We start from the raw sequence: 22,593 nt of genomic DNA, 5'->3' as shown, positions 1-22,593 counted from the left end.
AACTAAAATGATGTATTGAACAAATTTAGATTGCTGTTCAATCTTTCTTCTTTTTGGTTCATTAATATGCAAATCCCAGAATTTCTTTCCCAGAATCCCAGAAGTCACATTCTTGAGATAACTAAGGTTTTATTAAAGAAGATGACAGGAGGCATTGTGGCTCAGTGGTTAGCACTGCTGCCTCAGGGACCCAGGTTCGATCCCAGCCTCTGGCGACTGTCTGTGTGGAGTTTGCACGTTTTGCTTGTGTCTGTGTGGGTTTTCTCCGGGTGCTCCAGTTTCCTTCCACAGTCCAAAGATGTGCAGGTCGGGACAATTGGCCATTATAAATTGCCCATAGTGTTATGTGCAATGGTCAGAAGGAAATGGGTCTGAGTGGGTTACTCCTCGGAGGGTCGGTTTGGACTTGGACACTGTAGGGAATCTAATCTAATCTAATCTAATATAATGCATTATCTGAGCTGGCATTTCATCTTTAGATTATTTTGTACTGTTCAATAAAATTAAACACAGTTGACAGAACAGCTGTTCACAAAAAAAGTACTATATACAGGGGAAAGGGCAGCAAAGCCAAACCCCTTTGTTCAACCAGTTTTCAGGGAGGTGAGGACAAACCTCAAATCCCCCTTTTATTTATCAGAAAGACAACAGTAGCAAACACAGATAAGACAGTGCATACAGCACAGACCCAATATAGCTGTAAAAAAGACAGCTGATACCCATCCACACCACGTACTAATCTTTGGCTAGCCTTCCTGCAGGACAGTCGTCGGCATTCCGGTTTCTGGCCACCCTACATGCTGACCAACCCTCCCCAGGCGTGCTTTCTACCAGGCTGGTCATCGACCACCCAGCTCCCAGTCACTCAGCGTACTGACCAGACTAGCCCGATAGTCTAGCTGTTGGCCATCCAGTCTCCGGCTGCCCTGCATACTGACTGACTGTCCCCAGCCCGCTTCCTTCCGGGATGGACGTCGGCCACTGGCACCTAGTCACCCCGCTTATTAACCAAACCACCCCCGACCTGCTTTCCTGCTTTTGGCCTTCTAGCACCCGGCTGCCCCATGTATTCACTAACCCATTCTCTAGGCCAGTGTTTCTGCGGACGGGCCATTAATTGTCTGGCTCCCAACTTCCCTGCGTACTGACCGGTCCACCCCCCGTTGGCCTTCCTACGGGCTGCCATCAGCCTCTGCACATATTGACCAGCCTGACCTATATCGGCTTTCCTGCGAAAACGCTATCAGTTGCCTGGCCCTACCCACTCCACGTACTGACAGGCTCCTCCCGGCCCGCTTTGATTTTTTTTTAATTTAGGTGACACAATTTAGATAATAATCAAACAATGATTGCAGTAGTTGCCAGGCAATGACTTCCCAAGCTGAGTAGAAGTTGAATAGTTATGTGGTCATGATTTGAAGAGAATAAAGTGGTAACAGTTTGGATATGCTGCCAGTATTAAATCTAAACATGAAATCTTAAAGCATTTTTAACATTTAGTTTGCAAATTTGCGTGAAACACCATTGTTTTCACATGTATTTATCACTTGAATTATATGTGGCATTTAGAAAAGAGAAAGAACAACAATGACAAAACACGTGATGAATGTTTGTGTGTGCATGCATGCATATGCATTTATTAAATAATATATATTCATTTTATAGTATTTATGTTGAATGGATCTATTGTCAGTGGAAATAGTTAGATGCAAAGTTTGGGCATTTAACTCTTGAGCACATTCGCGATCTTTTAATTTTTTTGTTAGAGTCTAAAGTAAAGTATTGTTAACATTTTATTGATGAATTCATACTGTTGGCTTTTAGTAAAATCCTCGGCTTTATGAAAAGTAAGGACCTACCAATTACAGAAGTGGTGTTTAATTCCCTGGTGACAGGACATGCACGGGCTGGGTAAGTAATGTGCTGCAGTGAAGTTTTCAAAGGTATATTGCTTAATATGTTTCATGTTTTGGATGGTGTGCTCTTTTTCTGTAACTCTTTGTAAATTTTGATGGTATTAGGCAAGAACTTTCGAAAGCTGATTGGGGGCAGATAGTCACAAGTATAGGGACGGCTGGAAAATGGGAAGCCTTCAGAAATGAGATAACGAGAATCCAGAGAAAGTATATTCCTGTTAGGGTGAAAGGAAAGGCTGGTAGGTATAGGGAATGCTGGATGACTAAAGAAATTGAGGGTTTGGTTCAGAAAGAGAAGGAAGCATATGTCAGGTACAGACAGGATAGATTGAGTGAATCCTTAGAGTATAAAGACAGTAGGAGTATACTTAAGAGGGAAATCAGGAGGGCAAAAAGAGGACATGAGATGGCTTTGGCAAATAGAATTAAGGAGAACCCAAAGGGTTTTTACAAATACGTTAAGGACAAAAGGGTAACTAGGGAGAGAATAGGGCCCCTCAACGATCAACAAGGCGGCCTTTGTGTGGAGCCGCAGGAGATGGGGGAGATACTAAATGAGTATTTTGCCTCAGTATTTACTGTTGAAAAGGATATGGAAGATAGAGACTGTAGGGAAATAGATGGTGACATCTTGCAAAATGTCCAGATTACAGAGGAGGAAGTGCTGGATGTCTTGAAACGGGTAAAGGTGAATAAATCCCCAGGACCTGATCAGGTGTACCCGAGAACTCTGTGGGAAGCTAGAGAAGTGATTGCTGGGCTTCATGCTGAGATATTTTTATCATCAGGTGAGGTGCCAGAAGACTGGAGGTTGGCTAACGTGGTGCCACTGTTTTAAGAAGGGTGGTAAGGACAAGCCAGGGAACTATAGACCGGTGAACCTGACATTGGTGGTGGGCACGTTTTTGGAGGGAATCCTGAGGGACAGTATGTACATGTATTTGGAAAGGCAAGGACTGATTAGGGATAGTCAGCATGGTTTTCTGTGTGGGAAATCACGTCTTACAAACCTGATTGAGTTTTTTAAAGAAGTAACAAAGAGGATTGTTGAGGGCAGAGCGGTAGATGTGACCTATATGGACTTCAGTAAGGCGTTCGACAGGTTTCCCCATGGGAGACTGATTAGCAAGGTTAGATCTCATGGAATACAGGGAGAACTAGCCATTTGGATACAGAACTGGCTCAAAGGTAGAAGACAGAGGGTGGTGGTGGAGGGTTGTTTTTCAGACTGGAGGCCTGTGACCAGTGGAGTGCCACAAGGATCGGTGCTGGGTCCTCTATTTTTTGACATTTACATAAATGATTTGGATGCGAGCGTAAGAAGTAAAGTTAGTCAGTTTGCAGATGACACCAAAATTGGAGGTGTAGTGGACAGCGAAAAGGGTTACCTCAGACTACAACAGGATCTTGACCAGATGGGCCAATGGGCTGAGAAGTGGCAGATGGGGTTTAATTCAGATAAATGCGAGGTGCTGCATTTTGGGAAAACACTTATTCACTTAATGGTAAGGTCCTGGGGAGTGTTGCTGAACAAAGAGACCTTGGAGTGCAGGTTCATAGCTCCTTGAAAGTGGAGTCGCAGGTAGATAGGATAGTGAAGAAGGTGTTTGGTATGCTTTCCTTTATTGGTCAGAGTATTGAGTACAGGAGTTGGGAGGTCATGTTGTGGCTGTACAGGACATTGGTTAGGCCACTGTTGGAATACTGCGTGCAATTCTGGTCTCCTTCCTATCAGAAAGATGTTGTGAAACTTGAAAGAAAAGATTTACTATAATGTTGCCAGGGTTGGAGGATTTGAGCTATAGGGAGAGGCTGAACAAGCTGGGGCTGTTTTCCCTGGAGCTTTTGGAAGCTGAGGGGTGACCTTATAGAGGTTTACAAAATTATGAGGGGCATGGATAGGGTAATTGGCAAAGTCTTTTCCCTGGGGTCGGGGAGTCCAGAATTAGAGGGCATAGGTTTAGGGTGAGAGGGGAGAAATATAAGACACCTAAGGGGCAATTTTTGCATACAGAGGGTGGTATGCGTATGGATTGAGCTGCAAGAGGAAATGGTGGAGGCTGGTACAATTGTAACATTTAAAATTGGATGGCTATATGAATAAGAAGGGTTTGGAGGGATATGGGACGGGTGCTGGCAGGTGGGACTAGATTGGGTTGGGATATCTGGATGGGTTGGACCGAAGGGTCTGTTTCCATGCTGTACATCTCCATGACTCTATGACTCTATAAATTAAACATAGTTACAGTAATATAGTGTCTATTTTACTGGTCTAGAATCCAGTGATCAAGACATCATCAAGTCATGGCCCATAGATTGGGAGACAGAATCATTTGATTGAAACACCGTTATTTTGGTTGGGATGAACCAAGTTGTTCGCCACTTTGATTGTCAGAGTCTAGCTTTACTTTGTTGAAAACAAAGGAATAGGTTATCTAAAACTCAGAAAGATAATGAGATTGCTCTTCGAATTACTACAATACCTTTCTCGGACCATGACTTGTCACGTGTATAGTGAGGCCACCTTTGTGCTCTGAAGAAACTTAGAGCAGAAAAGTTCAAACTGTTCCTGGACAGAATTCTGTCTGAAAGCAATTCCACCATTCAAGGCCATCTGAATAGTTGAAGTGCTGAATCTTAGTACGACAGAAGAGAATAAGAGGTTCTCTCTCTCCCTAACCTGTTTCATGTTCAAGCTCTTCTGCAAAAATTAATTCTGGGCAAGTGGGCTAAAGGAACTGTTGTAACCTCCAAAAATTGCTCTATTTTGAAGACCTTCACTTCAGTCTAATTAAAACGTTACTGAGAAACACGAGGCTTGCACCAAAAGAGATTGATTGATTGAAATTACATTTTTATTTACTATCAACATTTTTAATTTCTGTTTTGTCATCTGCCTATGTTTAGTTTTTTTGTGTGTTAGTGTAAACAAGTTGCATGAGTGAGACTTCACATTCTGGTCAACATCTGGGTCAACTGTTGCAAAATAAAGTAACCTTCATTTTTTTAATTCTCAATTGTCCTTGTGTTATTCAAATTGACTTGATCTCTGTGAACTAAGAAAATACAGAACTGCATAGAGTAACTTATTTGATCTCTGGCAAATAGAAGGAAATGTTTTTTTAAAAAAAACTACCTGTGATAGCGCAATTTATTTCTGAATTTACAGATGAAACCAAATTGGGAATGTGATGATCAATACTGAGCAGGCGAAAGTGAGCACTGCAGATGCTGGAGATCAGATTCAAAAAGTGTGGCACTGGAAAAGCACAGCAGTTCAGGTAGTATTCGAGGAGCAGGAGAGTTGACGCGAAGGACTTATACCTGAAATGTAGACTTTCCTGCTGCTTAGAGGCTGCCTCACCTACTGTGCTTTTCCAGCACCACACTTAATAGGAGGAGGCTGATAATAAATTACTAGGAAGGACAATTAATAATGTTGCATAATGGACAAATAAGTAACAAATTTAATTCAACACAGATAAATGTGAAATAATATATTTTGGTGGGGAGAATAGGCAAGTCAGATGACTTGATGTTATGAATTTGAGGATGTGTACGGTACCTTTGAGAGAGTGAATGCTGTTCTGAACTGAGGAGTTACAAGCACCTGTATGTATGACTAGATATCAGCCTCAATGTATTGGAAAATTGAGGCCGTGAAATGGATACCTGAGTTTTGGTTGCTGTTTTGACAACAATTTGAATTTAACCAATCACTTCAAATTATGTCCCAGGATACTAAAACCCAATTGAGTTTGAATTTATTGTTTTGCGAACATCAAAGCAATGAGAAAATCCGATGTTGGGAATATAAAATTACAGACATTTTGAGAATTGGAGACAGAGCAACTGCTATTGAGAGAGACCCAAGATATTAGGAAATACTCCCTATCAAAGGTTCCTTTTCATATGAACTCACTGTAAAAAGAAAGAATACAATTCAGGGAATTCAGCTGGAAGTGTCAAGTCACAGAACATGACCCGGCTGTGTGGTTTTGAAATTAAGTTGATGTAATTTTAATGAGTGTCTTATTGGAACAGCATATTGTTATAGAGTTGGAAGCAGGTAATAAGCAGTTAAGAGAAAGGGGGATTTGAAGGTGTAACATCTGTTGAATGTTCACTTTTAGTGTTAAAAAAAATTGCCATTATTTCCTTTAAATAGTTGAATTTGGGAGTGCTCTGTCACTCTTATTTTAACAGATTATGAGGCGAGGTGAGCCTTTCTGGATATTTGGTTTATTTAACAGAAGGGTTCACTGCCATTTCATAACACTTGCGCAGTGCAAGTCTATGTGGGGCATAGGGTTCGTAAATTACAAATACACCATTGACTAGAAAGTGTAACATTTGTTTGTGAGGCCCACAAAAAAAAAGCAAATCAATTACCAAGTTTTTGTTCTTCCAGAAGGCTGGGATTGTGAAGTTACAAAGTTGTGTTAAACCTGTATTGAACCTTGGTCAAAGAAACTTAGAGTACTGTGTGCAATTCTGGTTACCATATTGTGAAAAGAATGAAAGGTAAAGTCACCATTGTCCTCCTGGACGATAGTGCAGCTGTCTCAATTCAGAGAGACAACTGGAGGTGATTTGATTTGAGAGTCACCATAGCTCAGGGAGCGGTAGAGGTTGAGAAGGAGAGTTCTTCATTGTAAACTCAACCCAGTGTAGAAATGAACCCACACTGTTGGCATTATTCTGTATTGCAAACCAGACATCGTGAATAAAGCTAACTAAACCAACTTGTAAAAGGAATATAAGGAACTGGAGGGGCGGATGCACAGGAATGCATAGATGTACATTTATCAGGAAATGATTGAGAAGGAGGGTCTCTTTTTCTTAAAATAAAATTCTCTAGTGGTGACTTAATGAAGGTCTTAAAAATTATGAAAGGCTTGGATTCCCTCGAGGGGGGAAAGCACAACGGGAGCCTGTCAGGACAAGACAATCACAAAGAGATCCAATGAAATATTTCAGGAAATTACTTCACCCAAAGAAACGTGAGAATGTGCAACTCAGCAATATTAGGAAGGCTTTAAGCACAGAAGTACTTAATGTGAAATTGGGCAAGTATATCAAAAAGAAGGGAATAGATGGTAATGCTGACCAATTTCAATGAGGAAAGGTGGGAGAGGATTGAGTGAAGAATTAACAAAAGTATAGACTGGTTGGACTAAATAGCTTGTTTTTGTGTTCTTGTGTTGTGATTTTATATGTAAGAAATCATTTTTAGAAGTTCAATTTTATTACCGAAGAGCTTGTCAGTTCTATGAAAATATTTGTTGAAAGTGTTGGATGGTTTTGCTAAGTCCAACAGAATTAAGAGATTCATGTCATTGGATTTTGAAAGGAAACATAAAGTTGTCTCAATGATTCAAGAGAAATAATGACAGTTAAGAGTTATAAAGCTGAGACAGGAGTGATATTTCTTTGGGATCAAGACTGTTGGGTGGTATGAAAAAGGTTGAAACTTTGCTGTTTTTATGAATAGATCTTCAAACATTTCTGTTAATGTTGCTTGACTTGTTTTTCTTTTATGTAATAAGCTTATGCTCTGTTGTTTAAGAACATCTGTAGGGTTTTGAATATGCTTTAGGGACTAACCAAAATGTTAATCATCTACAAAAACAAATTAGGGTGTCTCAAGCTAGGTTTCATTCTAGCATCTGTTTTGTCCATTGTTAGCATTAGCTGGAATCATAATATCCTATATAATCTGATGCATGTAAGATTTTTGTTAATGTTAGATACTGAGCGGTTTGTCTGTCAGATGACAATGACACTCCTTGACTTCAGAATGTATGATTAACAATGAAAGTGGAGCACAAGTAATTTCAATCTTGAATCGTATTCCTAAGTGAAGTGATTGTTGTAAATAATGAACAAGGAAAAACTAGGGAACTACAGACCGGTGAGCCTGACATTGGTGGTAGACAAGTTGTTTGAGAGAATCCTGAGGGACAGGATTTACAAGGCAAGGACCGTTCAGGGATAGTCAACATGCCCTTGTGTGTGGGAAATTGTGTCTCATGAACTTGATTGAGTTTTTTGAAGTTGTAACAAAAAGGATTGATAAGGGCAGAGCGGTGGGTGTGATCTATATAGACTTCAGTAAGGTGATCGACAATGTTGCCCATGGGAGACTGTTTACCATGTTAGATCACGTGGAACAGAGGAAGAACTAGTTATTCAGCTACAGAACTGGCTTGAAGGTAGAAGACAAAGGTAGGTGGTGAATGCTTGCTTTTCAGATTGGAGGCCTGTAAGCAGTGGTATGCCACAAGGGTCAGTGCTAGGGCCACTGCTTTTCGTGATTTATGTAAGCGATTTGGATGTGAACACAGGAGATTTGGTTGGTAAGTTTGTAGATGACACCAAAATTACAGCTGTGGTAGATAGTGAAGAAGGTTACCTCGGAGTGCAATGGGACTTTCACCAGATCGGTCAAAAAGCCGAGGAGTGGCAGATGGAGTTGAATTTAGATCCATGAGGTGCTGTATTTTGGAAAAACACATCAGTGCAGGACCTATACACTTAATGATAAGGTGCTGGGGAGTGTTGCTGAACAAAGAGACCTTGGAGTGCAGCTTCGTAGTTGCAGGTAGATAGGATAGTGAAGAAGACATTTGGTATGCTTGACTTTATTGGTCAGTGCATTAAGTGTAGGAGTTGGGAGGTCATGTTGTGGCTGTACAGTATATTGTTTAGGTCACTTTGGGAATATTGCATTCAATTCTGGTCTCCCTGCTTTCGGAAGGATGTGAAACTTGAAAGGGTTCAGAAAAGACTTGCAAGGATCTTACCAAGGTTGAAGGGTTTGAGGTATACGGAGGCTGAATAGTCTGGGGCTGTTGTCTCTGGAGCGTTGGAGGCTGAGGGGTGACCTTACAGAGGTTTATAAAATCATGAGGGGCATGGATAGGGTCGATAGACAAGGTCTTTTCCCTGGGGTAGGGGAGTCCAAAACTAGAGGGCATAGGTTTAAGGTGAGAGGGAAAAGATATAAAATAGACTTACGGAGCAACTTTTTAATGAGAGTGTGGTGCGTGTATGAAATGAGGTGCCCCAGGAAGTGGTGGAGGTTGGATGGGTATATGAATGGAAAGGGTTTAGAGAGATATGGGCCAAGTGCTCGCATATGAGACTGGATTTATTTTGGGAAATCTGGTTGGACCAAAAGTTGTTTCTGTGCTGTTTATCTCTATGACTCTATGATATAAATAATTGCTGCACAAGACCTGCATCAGATTGCAGGTTTTCATAATGGAAACAACAATGTTAGGATTTGTTTAACTATGATTAAGGTGGTTTAGTGCATGTGTATAGTGCATGTAATTGTAAACATTCAACAGTACTGTCTTCCCTTGTGTGCCTTTTCTTTGATAAAAGGACAGGTAATGTCATGAACCTCAAGTCTGAACTGTTTTGGTCATGTTTTCTTGTATTTTAATATGACTAATTTCGGATAGACCCGTCTCCTTTGCGCAACTCTGTTTCAGTAAATTTATTTTGTAATTTTATTACAAACTTGATTTGATTTACATCTTGTCTGATTTTATTAAAAGAGCATAGGACATTGCAGCACAGTACAGGCTCTTCAGTGTTGTGCTGCCCCATGGAACCGATCTGAAGCCCATCTAGCCTACACTATTCTATTCTCGTTCATATGCCGATCCAATGACCATTTAAGTACCCTAAAAGTTGGCGAATCTACCAACTGTTGCAGGCAGTGTGTTCCATGCTCCTGCTACTCTGAGTAATACAATAATATTTTATATTTGTGTTATTTTAGCAAGATTTCAAGTATGTTTCAACAAGTACTGGAGTCCGATCTGGCTCTTGTACATCTTGTCTACATCTTGCCCAAACTTTATTTTGTCCAGTTTCATTGTTGCCCCATTGTACATTGATGAAGTAGAGCTGGGAAGCATCTTTAGTGGATCTTTTGTTCAATCCTTCTGTATTTAGTCAATAACTTCAACATGACCACTTTGCATGGGTAATTTAATTGAGCTGTCTGGCATATGACCATATCTTGATACCTATTTCATTGTTGTCTTGTTACTCACAAGAAAGGTCTGTAGCATGAATTTTTTTTCACTTCGTTGCCACCTTGTTTTTGAACTAGAAATTTAAAGGTTTCATCCCCATTTTTAAACTTCATTTCTAAATTTTGTTTGATTATCCATTGCAGTGCTGATTAAAGGCTGTGTTCTTGGATTGTGAAATTCAGTATATCCATTTGCTGTGATTCAAATGGATGTTTATGATCTCATTCCAAGAAGAATAGTATGCCCTGACCATTATTCTTTGTCAACTTTCTTCCCTCTACCAACCATGGTAAATAAATAAATAGTGAACATTAAAGTTTTCTAATTGATTGGTTTTCATGTGCAATTTGGCTAAAACCGTTAGCTGCATCATACCAGTGTCTGCATTTAAAAGTGATTTATGGTACTTTGAGTACTTGAGATGTATCTGGAGGACAAGTGCTCAGACAATATAAAATATGCCAGTGTACGAATGCTTCAGATACTTTGTATTTATTCTGAACAAGTATAGTATTGATTGTTGGATATCTCCATTGTTCAGTTTTAACTGAGCTGCATAGCGTCTGTTACAATGCACAGTAGATGTCAGAATAAGGGGTTGCACATTTAAGACAGCTGAGGCATTTCTTCTCTCAGAAGGTTGTGTACCTTTGGAAGGCTATTGAGGCTGGATTGGTAATTATAGTTCAGTAGGCTGAGATATGTGGATTCTTGATCATTTAAGGGAATCAAGGCTTATAGGAAAATTGCAAGAAAGTGGAGATGAGGATTATCAGATCTGCCATGATCTCGATGAATGGTGGAATAGTTTTGATAGGCTGGATCACCTATTTCTGCTTCTACATCTTGTGTTTTATCTGTGTGGTGCTTTAACTCTTAAATTTTATTTCAGTGACATGGAAAATGCAGAGGGCATTCTAACTGTGATGAGTGGTGCAGGAATTGAGCCTGGTCCGGATACCTATGTTGCACTGCTGAATGCATATGCTGAAAAGGGAGATATTGAGAATGTGAAACAGGTAAAACTGGGCAGCATCTGCTTTTGTTCAAGTTCAACTTAATTGCAATAGAAATTTATGTAGAAACATTACCTATTCTTGGGAATTAAGTTTTATGCAAAAATCCTGAAATTATGTGAATAGACGAAAGTTTGATTTGCTGCAACAGTTTGTTTTTATTTGTACTGTTTAGTCATTTGTCAAAAGTCATATTTTTGAAGTTGTCGCTGTTCAAAATAATGAAAACCAAACACTATTGGGGTCTTTTGAGTGTAAGCATGCTAGAATTTAGTTTATGATGCTTCTGTAACTTTGTAAACTTCTGTAAGTTTATGCAACTTCTATCGCCAAGTGTCTTTTATTTAATTATGCATTTCCATGAAAGCTTTAAAAATTGCCATTTGGTTTGTGGTATGTATAAAATTTCTCGTATGCATTCTACAGAATGCCATTATTTATGGTTTGCTGTTTTCTGTCTCCTTCTTAGATGACATCAGGTAACAAATGATTGCAATAAAAATTAGTTTGACTGAGACTACAAAAGTAGGAGGAAGTAAAAGTTCAGATTTTCAAATTCAGTATTTCTGTTTATTTTTGAAGTGACCTTTTATAAGAAGTCCCATAAATTCAGGTTATAAATTTTATATGTAAGTAAATATATCCGTATATGCCATGGAAAATAAATGTTTCAATCTCCAAACTTATTTACTAAATTTAAACTCTATAAATTGTTTATTCAGATGGTACACGATCAGCAATTGGTAGGGTAAAGCTTAAAAGAACAGATTGTGACAAGTTTGGGACAAGGAACAAGATTAAAAGGTGTTGAAAGCGAAAAAGAATTGTCTATGCACAGCCTGAAGATATTTGTGATTTGAATGTAAAGTCTATTTTTGTGTGCTTAATCTTTCTCTTGTTGATAGACACTGGAGAAAGTTGAAAAGACAGATGCCAGCCTGATGGACAGGGACTTGATGCAAATCATTTTCAGCCTGGCCAAGTCTGGCTATCCACAATATGTTCAGGATATTGTGGAGCGGATGAGACATGACAGGGGATATGTACCAGGCGAGTTCTACACTAGTGTTGTGCATATACATGGTTTTCAGTTGTGATTTCTCAAATCTTATTCACTTCAGGATTCTTGAAATTTGACTTAGACAGTGTAGAACACATTCAAACTGGAAAAAGCCTGCTAAGTAAAAACTAATTTTGTTTCTATTTATATGGGTGAAAAGTACTGTATTATCCTATTTATTGTTTTTCTATTAGCATAAGCCATGGCAAATGACAAGCTTGTAAAATGTAAGTTTTTGGGCAAGTCTAAATGAACATGAGACTAAAAATCTCCTTATCCTGTACTTAAGCATTAATTGCTAAAATACCAGCTTTTTGTTATCGCAGTAATCTAAGGAGTTGTGTTCCATATTTAATATTCTAACTATTTAGGGAGATGCAGTGAGGAAAGCTGCAAATGGTCAAAATAATACAAGTTATTAGCATCTGATATCTCTGCTTGGATTCTTTAAGGACAGTAACCATTCTTTTGGAATGTTAAGAATGTCCATTGGTTGCAATGCCTTCTGATTTTGGACAAACTAGAAACAAAGTTATGTGTTTAATTTCATGTTATATTAAGTTCTGCTTCATTGACACAATGAATGAAACTATGGATCTTCTCGCACTCTATTTCAAGACTTTTACAGTAGTTGTGAAGGATTAAATGAGAGCACAGAATAATCTTAGAATCATATCATCGAATCTTTTTAGTGTGGAAGCAGGATATTCAGCCCATCGAGTCCACACATAGTGTCCGAAGAGCATACCAACCAGACCCAATTCCCAATCCCTACCCCTGTAACACCGAATTTCTCATTACTAAGCCATCCATCCTACACATCCCTGGAGACTCTGGGCAACTTCAGCATTGCCAAATCCATCTAATCTGCACATCTTTAGACTGTGGTAGGAAACCTGCGCAGACGCAAGGAGATTGTGCATATTCCATGCAGACAGTTGCCCAAGTGGTGGAAGTGAACCCAGGTCTATGGCACTGTGAGGCAGCAGTGCTCACCACTGAGCCACTATGACATCCCTGCGAGTGAATTTTTTAAACATAACACTTAATCTAGAATATGTCGGCAGTTTCTCTCTTCATTTGAGATTATCCACAATTTAAATCATTTACATGGTTCACAAAATAAATTGTGAAATTTTAATCATTTTTTTTCATTTTTGTTCCTGCAGTTATTGATCTATTTCAAAACATAGGATTTCTCAAAATTTCTCTTAACCTAACATTGAACACACCTTTTTCCGGTAGCAGATTTTTTTAAATTGTAAACTTCAATTAATGTTTATGAATCTGTTGTTGGATTACAATACTTAATACATTTTTATGAGATCAAGCACAGTAAAACATCAAATAGTAGCTGAGCAGACTTTTCATCTGTAGGCCTATCATATTTAAATGTTGATTAAGAATTATATTTCATAATTACAATCTTTTTGTTATAGTGGAATAATTGTCACAGTTTGGCTTATTTTCTGATTTGTTGATTGTTGCAGATGCAATGAATCTATGTTTGAGCTTGATTACACAAGGTTGGGAAGAAACTGCTTTCCAAGTGTTGAAAACTTTTCCTACATTTCAGTCTGAGAACGAAAATGGCGATTCATTCGACCTTGGTAACTTTTTCATCCGGCACTGTACTAATCAAGACACGGTAAGACAAAGTAACGGATGATACTCCCATAATAATCAGATATCAAATCAAAATTATTATATGTTCAAAAAACTTGGTGATAAAGTATCAGTGAGGTGCTGTTGATCATCAGTAGAATTGTATTTAACCATAATCTGTAAATTCATAGGCCAGAATATCCCCCACTCCAGCACTGTCATTAAACAGGGTGGGCAATGCTGGCTCAGTGAAGAGTGCAGGAAGGCATACCATCTAGAACTAAAAATGAAACATGAACATAGTGAAGCAATGGCACAGGCCTGTTTGCATACAAAACCAATAAATGATTGTGCTAAGTGATTTCTCAACCAATGGATCAGACTTAAACCCTGTAGTTCTGCCATATCCAGTTATGAATGGTGTGGACAGTTAACGCCTAAAATATACCCAATCTCATGATAGGGAGCTCAGCATAACAGTGCCAACAACTAGGCTAGAGCATTTGCAAACTTTTTCAATCAGAAATATGGAGAGGATGGTTCATCTTGGCCTCCTCCTGAGATCCTCAATATCACAACTGCCAGCCTTCAATCAATTGGATTCACTCCACGTGATATTAAGAAACAACTGAAGGCATTGGATACTGCAGTCACCAGCTCATTGATATCTGATTTGCATTCTGTCCAAGGTATTCTGCTTCTGTCTTCATGGCAGTCTTTGGTCAAACATGGACAAAAGATTTGGAAGTAGGTTTGCTGAACTGGAAGGTTCATTTTCAGACATTTCATCACTATGCTAGGTAACATTATCAGTGTGCCTCCAGATGAAGCACTGTTTGTATGGCTTGCTTTTTATTTGTGTTTAAGTTTCATTGGGTTGGTGATGTCATTTCCTGCAGTGATATCATTTCCTGTTCTTTTTCTCAGGTGGTATTTTGGTTCTATTAGTTTGGATGGCCATTTTCTTTAAGGAAGTAATTAATTTGTTTTTTTATTCTCTTCTAGACAATTGAAAAGCTCTGTCACTTCTGTGAGGGACTAATAGAGGCCAATTTGCATTCAGCTCCTTTCCACTTTGCTCTTTACTGTGCACTGGATGCCAAAAAATCTGGTTTGTATTATATTATATTAAATTTGAAGATTGAAGGATATTGATTAATAATTAGCTTTACAAAAACAAATTACTATGTTACATGTGTCATGTGTGAAACATGGCTGAGGACTATCTTAATTAAGCTCAAACTACAATTTGAATTTTACTTCCACAAATTCAATTTGTATAGAAGAAAGCACTAAGACTGTCTGTATAAGTGTACTTGATATGAAAAAGATTTAGGTCAGCAGACAATTATTTCTGTTCCATAGAGAGCTTCTCTTCATCCAGTAAACTGCAGAACTGACTTCTGCAAAACTAATAGCATTTCTTTTCACTTAACTTTGCCTTTGATGTAACTAACCAGTGATGTCTGCAGTGTAAAATCCCAGATTAGTGGGCCTCTGCATACAAAGGTGTCAGTTGAGCCATTTAAATGCAGATTTTGTGTGCATGCCACTTAGCTACAGACTTCACTACAGATTTGGTTCAAATGTCGACAAAAGAGCTGAATTCCAGACCTTGGGTGAGGATGACAGCTCCTGACATCAAGGCTGCATTTGACTGAGTGTAGTCTCAAGAATCTCAAACTCGTTGGGTATGGGTGGATGGGGGTACAGGGCTGGAGACAACATGGATGATTGGAATCATGCATGGCACATAGGAAGATGATTATGGTCGATGGAGGTTAAGCTGTAGGATGTCAATGCAGGAGTTACTCGGGGTAGTGTCCTGGGCCCAACCATCTTTAGCTACTACATCAATGGCCTTTGCTCCATCATAAGATCAGAACTGGGGACATTCATCAATGACTGCACAATCTCGAATGTCATTCCCAGCACCTCAGATACTGAAATAATTCAAATCCAAGTGCACTAAGGCCTGGACATTATTCAGGCTTTGCTTGTCACTTTCCAGCACATGTTCAAGTCATACAAACGCTGAAAATGTGTTGCTGGAAAAGCGCAGCAGGTCAGGCAGCATCCAAGGAGCAGGAGAGTCGATGTTTTGGGCATGAGCCCTTCTTCAGGAATGAGGAAAGTGTGTCCAGCAGGCTAAGATAAAAGGTAGGGAGGAGGGACTTGGGGGAGGGGCGTTGGAAATGCGATACGTGGAAGGAGGTCAAGGTGAGGGTGATAGACCGGAGTGGGGGTGGGGGCGGAGAGGTCAGGAAGAAGATTGCAGGTTAGGAAGGTGGTGCTGAGTTCGAGGGATTGGACATCCAGTCCCTGTACACCTCCATCCCCCATCACGAAGGACTCAAAGCCCTCCGCTTCTTCCTTTCCCGCCGTACCAACCAGTACCCTTCCACTGACACCCTCCTTTGACTGACTGAACTGGTCCTCACCCTGAACAACTTCTCTTTCCAATCCTCCCACTTCCTCCAAACCAAAGGAGTAGCCATGGGCACCCACATGGGCCCCAGCTATGCCTGCCTCTTCGTAGGATATGTGGAACAGTGCATTTTCCTCAGCTACACAGGCACCACCCCCCACCTTTTCCTCCGCTACATCGATGACTGTATCGGCGCTGTCTCGTGCTCCCACGAGGAGGTTGAACAGTTCATCCACTTTACCAACACCTTCCACCCCGACCTCAAATTTACCTGGACCGTTTCAGACTGCTCCCTCTCCTTCCTAGACCTTTCCATTTCTATCTCAGGCGACCAAATCAACACGGACATTTACTACAAACCGACTGACTCCCATAGCTACCTCGACTACACCTCCTCCCATCCTGCCCTCTGTAAAAACGCCAGCCCATTCTCCCAATTCCTTCGTCTCCGCCGCATCTGCTCCCAGGAGGAACAGTTCCAATACCGTAAAGCCCAAATGGCCTCCTTCTTCAAAGACAGTAATTTCCCCCCAGACGTGATCGACGATGCCCTCCACCGCATCTCCTCCACTTCCCGCTCCTCCATCCTTGAGCCCATTGATGTTCAATGGTGTTACTATCACTGAATGGCCATTATCAACATCCTGGGAGCTATCATTGACCAGAAGCTAAACTGACTGCAAGTGTTGCTGTAAGTAACTCACCTGACTTCCCAAAGTCTGTGCAGCAGTTACAACACGAATCAGGAGTGTGATGGAATGCTCTCCATTTGCCTGAATGAATGCAGCTCCAACAAGACTTGAGAAGCTTAACACCATCCAAGACAAAACAGCCCACTTGATTTGCATTGCATCCATAACTATTCAGTCACTCTATCACCAATGCTCAGGAGTAGCAGTGTGTACTATTCACAAGATGCATTGCAGAAATTTGCCAAAACTCAGTCCACTGCACCTTCCAAACCCGAGTCCTCTGCAATCTTGAAGATCAAGGGCAGTAGATATGTGGGAACAGCACCACCTGCAAGTGTACCTCTGAGCCATCTTGACTTGGAAATTTATTATCATTTCTTCAGTGTTGGTGGAACAAAATCCCTCAATTCCTTCTCTAATGGCATCATTGATCTATCTATAGCAAATGGGCTGCAGTGATTAAGAAGGCAGCTTACTGGCACCCTCTCAAGGACAACTAGATTTGGGCAAGAAAAACTGGCCAAGCTAACAATTCCCATGAGTGAATTTAAAAAAAAATTCATAACCCAAATTCATGGAAGAGGCAAAAAATATTTTGTTTATAGAATTCTTATTTTCAAAGTCATTTCAGAAGATAATCTTCGGCATTCTTTTGTGAATTAGTGATGACAAGTGCAAAAAACACTGCGTCAAACAAAATAATATTTTATACATGTCATTGTTCATAACCATACAAATAAAATTGGAATTAATAAAAAGAAAATTAATTACACGTCGCACTTCAAGAATTATTGAGTCTCACGGCATGGTCCAACTCGTCCATGATGACTGGACATTCCAATTGAACTTAGCCCAATTTGACAGCATTTGACCCATGTCTCTCTAAGCCCTTCCTATTCATGTACCCATTCAGATGCCTTTTAAATGTTATTGTATGTGTCTCTTCCACTTCCTCACGCAGCTTGTTCCATATGTATACCACCCTCTGCATGAAAAAGTTACCCCTCAGCTCCTTTTCAAATCTTTTCCCTTGCCTTGAACCTTTTACTCTCTATTTCTTGGGACTCCCACCACTCACCCACCCGAGGGAAAAAGTCATTGGTTGTTCACCATATCTGTACCTGTTATGATTTTATAAGCTTCCATAAGGTCACCCTTAGCCTTTGCTCTGGGGACAAAAGCCCCAGCCTAATCAGTATTTCCCTATCGCTCAAACACTTCAGTCCTGGCAACATCCTTGTAAATCTTTGCTGCACTCTCAAGTTTAACAACATCCTGTAGAAGACCAATCAAAACTGTCTGCATATGATAGCACTTGGAGTTGAGTTTGTATTTTGTTGTCAAATACCATGGGAATTGGACAATGTTTTTCTATTCTCGTATCTTTCTGTTCAGTATTTCTGATGATAAAATTTTTAAAAATATTTCTAGAAATGTCAATTGAGCTCATGAAGATCATGCAGAAGAAAGGTTTATCTGTTCGGCCCCATTATTTTTGGCCTCTGCTAGCCCAGCATCAGAAAGAAAAAAACACACAAGGTTGGTGATATTTGAAACCTTCTCGTTTGCTGATTATTTTCAATAAGACAAAATGTTTGTTGTATGATTCATGAATAAGCTAAATGAGTAATGTAAGTTAGCTAAGAGAACTTCAGCATGATCATGCACAGTGTTCTGATCTGAAGTGTGAAGTACAGTTTCGCAGAAGTATTTTAACATTTAAACAGCATTAATTTGAAATCTAATCTTGGATCCTAAGCCCATTCCAATTCCCTAAGGAACACCTATGTCTAATGTCTGTCTGAATTTGTTTTGTAAATAAGTTTTTATGTTTAAGAAGAATTCTGATTCTAGAACATAGAACAGTCCAGCACAGAACAGGCCCTTCAGCCCACGATGTTGTGCAGACCACTGATCCTCATGTATGCACCTAGATTCTGTATGGACATAATCATTCAATAATAATTATAATTAATGAGTGGTTATGTTTTGACTGGTGGATTTCTCTTGTCTGATTCTCATCTGGACATTTCCAGCTGTAGCTTTTTAAGGTAGCTGTCAAGTTTTAAAGAAAGATATATAACTTTCAATTCGTTGACCTTCGGTGAAGGTTTAGAATTTTAAGATAAATAGAGGACACTTTCAAAATATTGATACTTAGTTTCAGATTATCCTGCAAGAGAAAAACGTCTCTCCTGATCTCCTGTGTTAAGATCTCTTAGGATACGTTTCAATCAAGTCATCTCTTAGTCTCTTAAACTCTGGTATATGCAAGCCAAACCTGGTCAGCCCTTTCTGATTGAGCAACCTGCCCATTTCAGGTTTTAGTCTGGTAAATCATCTCTGAATTGATCATACTTTTCTTGAACCAAGGTGACCAATACTGTGCATAGTACTCCAGACGTGGTCTTACCAGTGCTCTGTTCAACTGAAACATAACCTCCCTACTTTCGTATTCAACTCTCATTGCAATAAATGACAGCATTTCAATTGTTTTCCTTAATTAATTAATTAATTTTTGAGATAGGAATCCCTACAGTGTGGAAACAGGCCCCTCAGCCCAAGAAGTCCACACATTATTGCTGAACCTGCATCCTAACACAGCACCTTTTGTATCTCTAACCTGTACCCTGATAACCTGTACCCTGACGACATACAATCATGCCATTTAATGTAATTTCACTTGTGCCTCATGTTTTCAAAATTTTCCTAATTCAAATTTAACTCTGCTTCAGATTGAACTACCTCACTTTCAGGTTTGATGTAAAATTCCGTCATTGTCGTCTTTCATCCTTGAAGACTGTATTGCAGTAAGATCAGTAACTAGCCTATTTTCATTACATAATATTACATCCAAAATAGCCTGACCTGATGTTGGCTCTTCAGTATGTTGAGAGATCGTGAGAACTGTGGATGCTGGAGAGTCAGAGTCCAGCTCCACACTTTGCTGACTCTTTAACATGCTGTTCTTGGAACCCATTCTTAACATTTTTCCAGATGCTCGTTTCCACAGCTTTAACATGCATTTGGTTTACCCAGTTTCTCTGCAGATTGAAGTCATCCATGGTACTGTGTGTATATGGTACAAGATTCTCTCATATCTTGAATTTATCCCAAGACCCACACTGCCACCATTATTTGGTATATAAATAACTTCAACGAACCACTGTTGCCCCTCGTAGTTTCATGGTACTATCCAAACAGTTTGCACAAGTTGTTCTTATGATCTGCAATTCTCCCTTAAAAAGGTACTGGTCCCATCTCACATTATCCATGCAACTCCACCTCCTTTTCCTTCTTATCTGTCCTTCCTCAGCATCAAATATCCTTGAATATTCTGTTCACAGTCTTGGTCACTGTGCAGCCGTGCTTCTTTCATGGCAATTATAATCATATACTTTCATTTGTGCTTTTAGGTTATTTATCTTGTTGTGAATGTCACACATGTTCAGGTGGTTTGCCCTTAACTTTGTCTTCATGGCATCATCCTACGTTTGTGGCACACAAGATGCTCGCCTTTGTTTCTTCTGTCTTCTAGTCTCCCTTGCAGCTCTTCTACTTCCTTTTACCTGTTCAATTCCCTGCCAGTTTGGGAGAGCAGGAATACGAATTTAAGTTTAGAGCCATGACCTTATTGAATGACGAAGAGGGCTTGTTGGACTGAATGGCCAACCCCCTGCTCCTTGTTTGTATTGGTTATTGTTAAGGGGCCATAACTAGTTACTGACCAGATAAGGTGCAAATCCACTTTTCTTGCCAAAAATATTTATCACACTTTGTGTCAAGTTTATTTTGTGTCTTTAGATGGTTTACTCAACAGCACATACTTCGCAAGAGACTGCGTCGGTAATTATCAAATAACTTCTCCCAGATTTTGATGGAATTTTTCTCATTCCTCTGTGTTTTCATAATTCTATATTCTTATCCTTGTATTGACTGTCACAACTTAGTGAATTATGATATCGTTCTAATCAATCTTTCTTAACTTACTGTTGAAGTACAATGTAGAGATTTTGGAGAGGTATTGGGATTATTACAGAATGTGAAGATAGACAAGTCCCCTGAGTCAGATGGGATCTATCCTAGGATCCTCTGGGAAGCAAGAGAAGAGATTGCCGAGCCTTTGGCATTGATCTTCAAATCATCATTTGTCTACAGGAATAGTGCCTGAGGACTGGAGGATAGCAAATGAGATTCCCTTGTTCAAAAAGGTAGTAGAGACAACCCTGGTAATTGCAGACCAGTGAGTCTCAATTCAGTTGTTGGTTAAGTGTTGGAAAAGTTTATAAAAGATAGGATTTATAACCATCTAGAAAAGAATAATCTGATCAGGACAGTCAGCACGATTTTGTGAAGGGTAGGTCGTGCCTAACGAATCTTATTGACTTTTTTGACAAAGTGTCCAAACAGGTAGATGAGAGTAAACTGGTTGATGTGGTGTATATGGATTTCAGCAAGGCATTCGATAAGGTTCCCCACAGTAGGCTATTATACAAAATGAGAAGGAATGGGATTGTGGGAGACATAGCAGTTTGGATCAGTAATTGGCTTACTGAAAGAAAACAGAGGGTTGTAGTTGATGGAACATATTCATCTTGGTGTCCAGTTACTAGCGGCGTATCACAAGGGTCAGTGTTAAGTCCACTGCTATTTGTCATTTTTGTAGATGACCTGGATGAGGGCATAGAAGGGTGGGTTAGCAAATTTGCAGACAATACTATGGTAGGTAGAGTTGTGGATAGTGAGGAAGGATGTAGTAGGTTGCAGAGAGACATAGATAGGATGCAGAGCTGGGCTGAGAGTTGGCAAATGGAATTTAATGTGGACAAGTGTGAGGTGATACACTTTGGACAGAGTAATAGGAATGCAGAGTACTGGGCTAATGGTAGGATTCTAGGGAGTGCGGATGAGCAGAGGGATCTCTGTGTCCTTGTACACGGATCCCTGAAAGTTGCCACCCAGATTGACAGGGTTGTTAAGAAGGCATACAGTGTTTTGACCTTTATTAATAGAGAGATTAGGAACCAGGAGTTTATGCTGCAGCTGTTCAAAGCTCTGGTACGGCCACACTTGGAGTATTGTGTACAGTTTTGGTCACCGCATTATAAGCAGGATGTTGAAGCTTTAGCGAGGGTGCAGAGGAGATTTACTAGGATGTGATCTGGTATGGAAGGAATGTCTTAGGTGGAAAGGCTGAGGGCCTCGAGGCTGTTCTTGTTACATAGAAGGAGGTTGAGACGTGACTTAATAGAGACATACAAGATAATCAGAGGGTTAGATAGGGTGGACAGGGAGAGTCTTTTTCCAAGCATGGGGAAGGCAAACACGAGGGGACACACTTTTAAAGTGAGGGGAGATAGGTATAAGACAGATGTCAAAGGTAGTTTCTTTACTCAGAGTAGTAAGCATATGGAATGTATTGCCTGCAGTGGTAGTAGATTTGTCAAGTTTAAGTGCATTTAAGTCTTCATTAGACAAGCATATGGATGTAAATGGAATAGTGTAGATGGATGGGCTTCAGATTAGTAAGACAGGGCAGTGCAACTTCGCCGTATTCTACACTTGAAGGAGTCCTCTATATTGACATTCGTCACAGGACTATAGCTTTTTGTAAATGTATAATTTCTTTGGTTTCATCTTTAACTTTGACCTGTTCTTCTCAATTCTCTTTGTCATTTCAAGGCCCTTGCTCTGCACAATTTCCTCCATAATGATACTTCAATTCACACTTGAAGCACACATTAACTGTTCTTTAGACATTCCTTGGATTCAATCAGACATTACTTCTTTCAAATTCTGTATTCAGCAGTAATAGCCAAACT

At 39.8% G+C, this 22,593-nt stretch overlaps 1 protein-coding gene across 1 annotated transcript in view; it reads left to right on the top strand.

The window, feature by feature from the left end:
* The window catches only part of lrpprc (leucine-rich pentatricopeptide repeat containing), a 131,170-nt gene that overhangs the window by 23,374 nt on the left and 85,203 nt on the right, over positions 1–22,593 (top strand). The window contains exons 6-11 of the mRNA XM_060831374.1: positions 1,825–1,911; positions 10,863–10,989; positions 11,892–12,036; positions 13,537–13,694; positions 14,657–14,762; positions 18,203–18,310. Coding sequence (XP_060687357.1) covers positions 1,825–1,911; positions 10,863–10,989; positions 11,892–12,036; positions 13,537–13,694; positions 14,657–14,762; positions 18,203–18,310 — 731 coding nt within the window. The remainder of the gene's footprint in view (positions 1–1,824; positions 1,912–10,862; positions 10,990–11,891; positions 12,037–13,536; positions 13,695–14,656; positions 14,763–18,202; positions 18,311–22,593) is intronic.

This window comes from Hemiscyllium ocellatum, chromosome 10 (assembly GCF_020745735.1).
Source record: "Hemiscyllium ocellatum isolate sHemOce1 chromosome 10, sHemOce1.pat.X.cur, whole genome shotgun sequence".
NCBI classification, from domain to species: Eukaryota; Metazoa; Chordata; class Chondrichthyes; order Orectolobiformes; family Hemiscylliidae; genus Hemiscyllium; species Hemiscyllium ocellatum.
The sequence above is the reverse complement of the archived record's forward strand: the minus strand, read 5'-3'. Positions and strand labels throughout refer to the sequence as shown.